This window comes from Etheostoma cragini, chromosome 15 (genome assembly GCF_013103735.1).
Source record: "Etheostoma cragini isolate CJK2018 chromosome 15, CSU_Ecrag_1.0, whole genome shotgun sequence".
Lineage (NCBI taxonomy): Eukaryota > Metazoa > Chordata > Actinopteri > Perciformes > Percidae > Etheostoma > Etheostoma cragini.
This window is the reverse complement of record NC_048421.1, coordinates 22,196,424-22,202,072: the sequence shown is the minus strand read 5'-3', so window position 1 is coordinate 22,202,072 and position 5,649 is coordinate 22,196,424. Positions and strand designations below refer to the sequence as shown.

Here is a 5,649-nt window from a genome sequence, read left to right as displayed (position 1 = left end):
GATTTTTGGAAAAAGGCTGCACTGAAACAAAGAGTGAAAAATTTAAAGGGGTCTGAATACTTTCCGTACCCACTGTATATTTGAATAAATAAAGTGTAAGTCAAAAAATACTAAACAGGGTTCATTGTTCAGATTTTCTTTCACTTTATGTCCAAAACAACGGGGAAATAAAGTCCAATACGTAAAAAAATAGTCCAAAAGTGTAAAAATAAAAAAATATAAAGAAAGAACACCAAAAAACATCACAAAATATTAATAAACGAGAAAATAACGTTAGTTAAAAAGATTTTTTTTTTTTAAATGTCAAAACAATGGGGAAAAAAATAGTAAAAAGGAAATAGTCCAAAAGTGTCAAAAATGTAAAAGAAAAAGAAAAAAAGGCAGCCCATATTGTTGAGCCCTATTATAGCTTTGTAAATAAAGATTATTATTATTATTATTGGACCAAAATCACCTAAACCCCAAATATCATGGATTCCAATATAATCTAGAGACGCCTTGTACATCATTAAGAGACATGATATTAATAATAACTAATAAAAACCTGATTCTTGTTATCATGCTCAGCTTAAGTGAGAGAAGCTGAAAGAAATGATTTTTGACCTTCTTCTTTTTTTCTGTGATGAATATGATGATGATGAAAATAGATTTGCAGTGTTGCAGTACCACTGTTCACCCACTAGGTGTCAGACTGAGCACATGTTCCGTGTTAAAATATGGAATGGCCATTTAATTCAATATGAATAGATAAATACAATGCCTTCTGAAATTAATCATTGAGGAAAAATATGTTATATTAATAAGTCTGAGGCTGTGAGAAAGTCACTCGCCTTCATATAAATATAAGAAATGGAAATAAACAGAGAAGGAAATGAATAAATGAGACATTATGAAATTAAAGTCCCCTGAAATTAATAAATGTGGACTTATGAAATAAATTATGTTAAACCCATTTCTTTATTTAACTTTACTCGACTCATTTATTATATTTAAATAAAGATTTTAATGCCTCATTTGTTTTGTTTAAGGATGTATTTCATAGGCATATGTATGTATTCATTCATTTATCCAGAAACTCCTAGTGGACCTATTTGTCCCCATGTGTTGTCCCCAAAATCGATACAGCATAGTATTGCAATATTTTCAGTGGCAATGCTGTATCGAAACATAGGCGCCTATATGGATCTTTTATTAAATATATCTTGCTCGGTTTATCTGCTTGACAATCCCATTTTGTAGCAATAACATTGAAGTGAGATGAAAAGTTTCCTTTTCGGGACATCATTTGAAATTGGGAAAAATTAGAAGTCTTAAATTGCAGTGTATTGCAGAATATTGCAATATGTTAAAAATCGCAATAATATCAGTTCCTCATTTAACAGCAGGGGGCACATGGAGCTCAGAGAATATTCACTCCAGTGTGGGATCCTGGGTAATGCAGTCATATCGGACCCATTCAGAGTCCTACTGATGCTTTTCTTTTTTCGGTGCCCCTTAATACACACAGTATTTTGTAGTATCCTTTTTATGGATCATGGGTACACTTTGACACTTTTGACACTGATGTAATGTCCTTTAAGTTCCTCATCATTTCATACGCATTGTTATATGTAACAAAATCATGCCAATGTACAGTTGTTCCCCTCAATATACTCAGTCTAGTATAATGTAAGATTTAAATTAGAGCCCGATCGAGAAAGGAATTCTAAGGCCGATACCGATACAAATATTTGGTTATTTAAAAATCAGATATTTATTTTTTAAATTTATAGACTCGTAACAAAACATAAACAGATTACCGCGATATTTTGGCTTAAGGTTATTATATCGACAGAATGTCACGCCAGCCCATGCCTTATTTACTACATGACGTTATGGTGGAGTATGATCACAGTGTGCTATGCAGTGCTACAGTGGAATGAGCTGTGTGGTGCTGGGAAGTTAGTAGAGACTTACGTTAGTGGTTAGAGCCAGTTTCTCTGTTATGTGCTGTCAGGGTTAAAGCAACAGATAAAGAAAAAGAGCATGAGTGTATATACACACAAACACACACACACACACACACACCCATTGATGCATCCATCCATGTCCATGCACCTGTTCATCACTGCACACAAGCAGCTAAAGCACATAAGCATATCAGAAAAAAGTAATGGCATACTTTTAAAATAAATCAAAGTAAATCAAAACTGGCAGAAGAGTTCACTGATCAGCAACACAGTTTTACATCCGTCCAGTGTTTAGAGAGCTGCAGAGCTTTCGAGGACGTTAAGCCATTTATTTATCCATCAATCCATTCATTCACAGTTGAGCCTATTAGTGCTGTCCGGTGCTTTGGAGCTGAAGCCAAGTTAGCTGAAGGGGAGGGAGCTAAAGCCAAGAGTACAACGGATCATTCCAATTCATATCAACACAGTATAGGATGATCAGAAAGGCAGCCATTTTGATGTGTACCGCTGCCGTTGCAAAGAACTGACTGTTGTAGCGGGAGTACTCGTTCTATTTCTTTGACTCATGCACAGGGCGGAGCACCATTATCCTTTAGTTAAATGTGGTCTCGCATTGCCAGACCTTCCTCCACAGGAGGATCTGGTGAGTCCACATAGCCTTACAGGATGGGGAAAACGTGCTCTGGTTTATTGGCTTTTATTTAAACCAAGTACAATCAATCACAATCATTTAGGGCGACTCCAAGCACTGAGCGGAGCAACGTCGCCTCTGCAAAATAGTCTCTGGAAGGAACTTGTTTTGGTGGAACAGGTGTACGTTCAAAGGTTGTTTGATAACTCAGATTGGACAGATAGTCTAGATAACTGTCTGGATTTACCTTGCAGAGATTAATGTCAATCAAGGTCATTGAAATGTCAACTCAAAGGAAGCCCAAGGTAACGGATATCCGGCCTAAATGAGTGAAATTCGGCATTTTTAAAAGGCCAGTTATTTGTTATTTCATAGATTCAGGATACTGTGCATCCTGACAAAGTTCCCTTTGGAGTTATTTTATTCCTCTTTTTAGCATGGGTGTGTAAACTTATGCAAGCCACTGTACATGATAATAACAGTATAGATATGAGGTAAAAATGCAGTGTATGCAGCCTCAATTGTGTGTCTGTTTGTGTTAGTTTTTTTGTGTGAGTATAACTATATCTGGATGTACTGTATCTGCGAGTTTATGTTTGTGTTAAATGAAGTTTGTTATTTGTTCCATTACTGCTTTTGTCTCTTAACTTAACAAAACTAAACACTATCCATCTAGAACACATGCAGGATTAAAGGAACAGTTCGTCATTTTGGGAAACCCCAAACATGGCTAGCTGTTTCCACCTGTTTTCAGTGTTTATCCAGTGTTTATTTTAATCACATCACTGATTTAAAAAATATTTTATTGCCATCTGTGTTTGACAACATTGGCCACTCTACCTCCGAGCAATAACCACCCCTTCTATATAGCGCTGCTGTACAGAAATAACAGACTTAATAATGCAGCAATTGACCCATCAGAATTGTGAAATAAAGTATAGAAACATGGTTCCTAGCGTTGTGCAGGAGCAGTGATAATTAGTGATCGATGTTTGTAACTGCATTTAAATAATTATTTTTAAGCTTTATGTAAAATTGGTCCAACGTTTGCTAAAATACCCACGTGAAGTGATCACAAACCGCAGATGTCTAACTTCCCACTTTTGGCATAGAGTAGTAGAATTCAAAGACAAAACACCTGGTGACCTTGTTGCTGGGAAACATAAGGTGCATGTATTGCTGTCTACAATATGTGTCTCTCTGTATATGTGTGTACATGCATATTTGTATAAGCACACATTCGGTGTATGAATGTGTGTGTGTGTGTGTGTTACCTGGGCCACGCTTTGTTCAGATAATGGGTTTTCATCCGCCTGTAAAACAAAATAGCATCAATGTGTGTACAAGTAAAAAATGAAAAGTCATACAAATCTACTACACACACATTCACACACACACGCACACACACACTACAAAAGCAGAGCACTGCAAACACCACTGGATGGGTGAAAACACCATTACACACTGTGGATTAGTGACATTCAAAGCTGGTCAACAGCTCAGCCAATCACATGTCATATTAGCATTTATAGCTGTGCTAGTGCCTCGTGCCTAGTGGTTATATTGGTCCGTCTGTCTGTCCTGACCACTTCTGTCTAATTTTTTAAGGATACAAATGTATGGTTAATAACAAATACAGTATGCCAATATAGCGGCCAATATACAGTATATTTAAAAAAAAATTATAATACAGAAACGCCTAACAAAACATTAGTTATTTATGAGTTCTCACAAAACTCAGACTAGAACACTTTAGGGTGTAGGTGCTGTCTCCGTAAGGTCCGGAAGAATTGCATTCCCGGTACTTGCAGTATCTAAAGGAGGTCTTCAGGATTTTGGCATCGATTTGGTACCGAAGTATCGGTTCTCGTGACATCCCTGATTGCCTTGATATTTTGCACAGGCAACCCTGGTCCCCAGAGGATACACTAGAATAACTTTGGTTCAGCCACCCTCATTCTTTAACCCTCTCGGTTAGTCAACATGCTCTACCCACATGCATTTACCTCATCTGTCTCGTCCATCCTCCTTTGTCCCTCTACTGTTTCTATCTCACTCACATTCATTCATTCTCTTCTCTTCATCTCCCTCTCCCTCACCCTCTGTCTGTCTGTCTGCTTACAGCAGCTGGCTCTTGACTGTTTCTCCCTCTACGTTACCGGTGATGTAATCAAACAGGACAAAGCCATAGGCTGGCTCTGACATTAGCTGACACCAATCAGAAGAAGAGAGACAGGAAGAAGGAGAGAGAGAGAGAAAGGTAAAGCATGTAAGAGTAGGCAAGAAGCTGTGCGAGGCTACAAGATGAATCTATGCACTCTCTTTCTCTCAGGCCAAACAGCTTCTATATCGTACAACATTTGTTTAGTTTTTTTCCACTTTCCAATTATTAATCAAATCAATGAACAGATTATGATTGGTCATCTTACCCTGTAGTTGACCTTCTGTAGGACCTGCTGGGGGTCACTCTCCAGAATCACCCTGGCAACAGGACAAAAAAAACAACCAATCGAGACCGAGTACAGCTCAAGCAGGAAACGGGGTAATTCTGGCATTATTTTCAAACGTTTTATAGACTTAAGAGTTATTTTAAAAAATTAACAACAAATTAATAGACAAGTATAAGTGTAAGTGAGTGCATATGTAAACTAGATAGAATGTACTGTAAATTGAACCAAAGTTTGTGTTACAGTTGACTTTTAGAATATTGTTCTGATCCTGGACAACGTTTCTCTCTTACCCTCCATCGATGATTTCATCCACAACCAGAAACACTCCTTCCATGTTGTCCAGTAAACACCTCCGCTCTACATTTTTCCTACAGAAAAAAACACAAACAAACAATCCTGACTCTTGCATAATTTCACAGGACTTTAAATTTTTTTCAAATGAACAGTTGGACATTTTGGGGAATGCAGTGATTTGTTCTCTTGGCTTGAATTAGACAGGAAAATTGATGCAGGAGCAAGGAAACAGTTAGCTTAGCTCTAGTCTATATACACTCACCGGCCACTTTATTAGGTACCCCATGCTAGTAACGGGTTGGACCCCCTTTTGCCTTCAGAACTG

At 37.4% G+C, this 5,649-nt stretch overlaps 1 protein-coding gene across 4 annotated transcripts in view; it reads right to left on the bottom strand.

The window, feature by feature from the left end:
- The window catches only part of copz2 (COPI coat complex subunit zeta 2), a 21,941-nt gene that overhangs the window by 678 nt on the left and 15,614 nt on the right, over nt 1-5,649 (bottom strand). The window contains exons 6-10 of one of the 4 annotated variants that reach the window (XR_004659657.1): nt 5,321-5,398; nt 5,010-5,061; nt 4,680-4,788; nt 3,855-3,893; nt 1,957-1,989 (exon numbers count right to left, since the gene is read on the bottom strand). Coding sequence is in view for 2 of the 4 variants with exons in the window: in XM_034894488.1 (XP_034750379.1) it covers nt 1,957-1,989; nt 3,855-3,893; nt 5,010-5,061; nt 5,321-5,398 (202 nt within the window). In the remaining 2 variants the exon portion in view is untranslated. The remainder of the gene's footprint in view (nt 1-1,956; nt 1,990-3,854; nt 3,894-4,679; nt 4,789-5,009; nt 5,062-5,320; nt 5,399-5,649) is intronic. The other 3 variants (XR_004659658.1, XM_034894488.1, XM_034894489.1) reach the window with 3 other exon arrangements.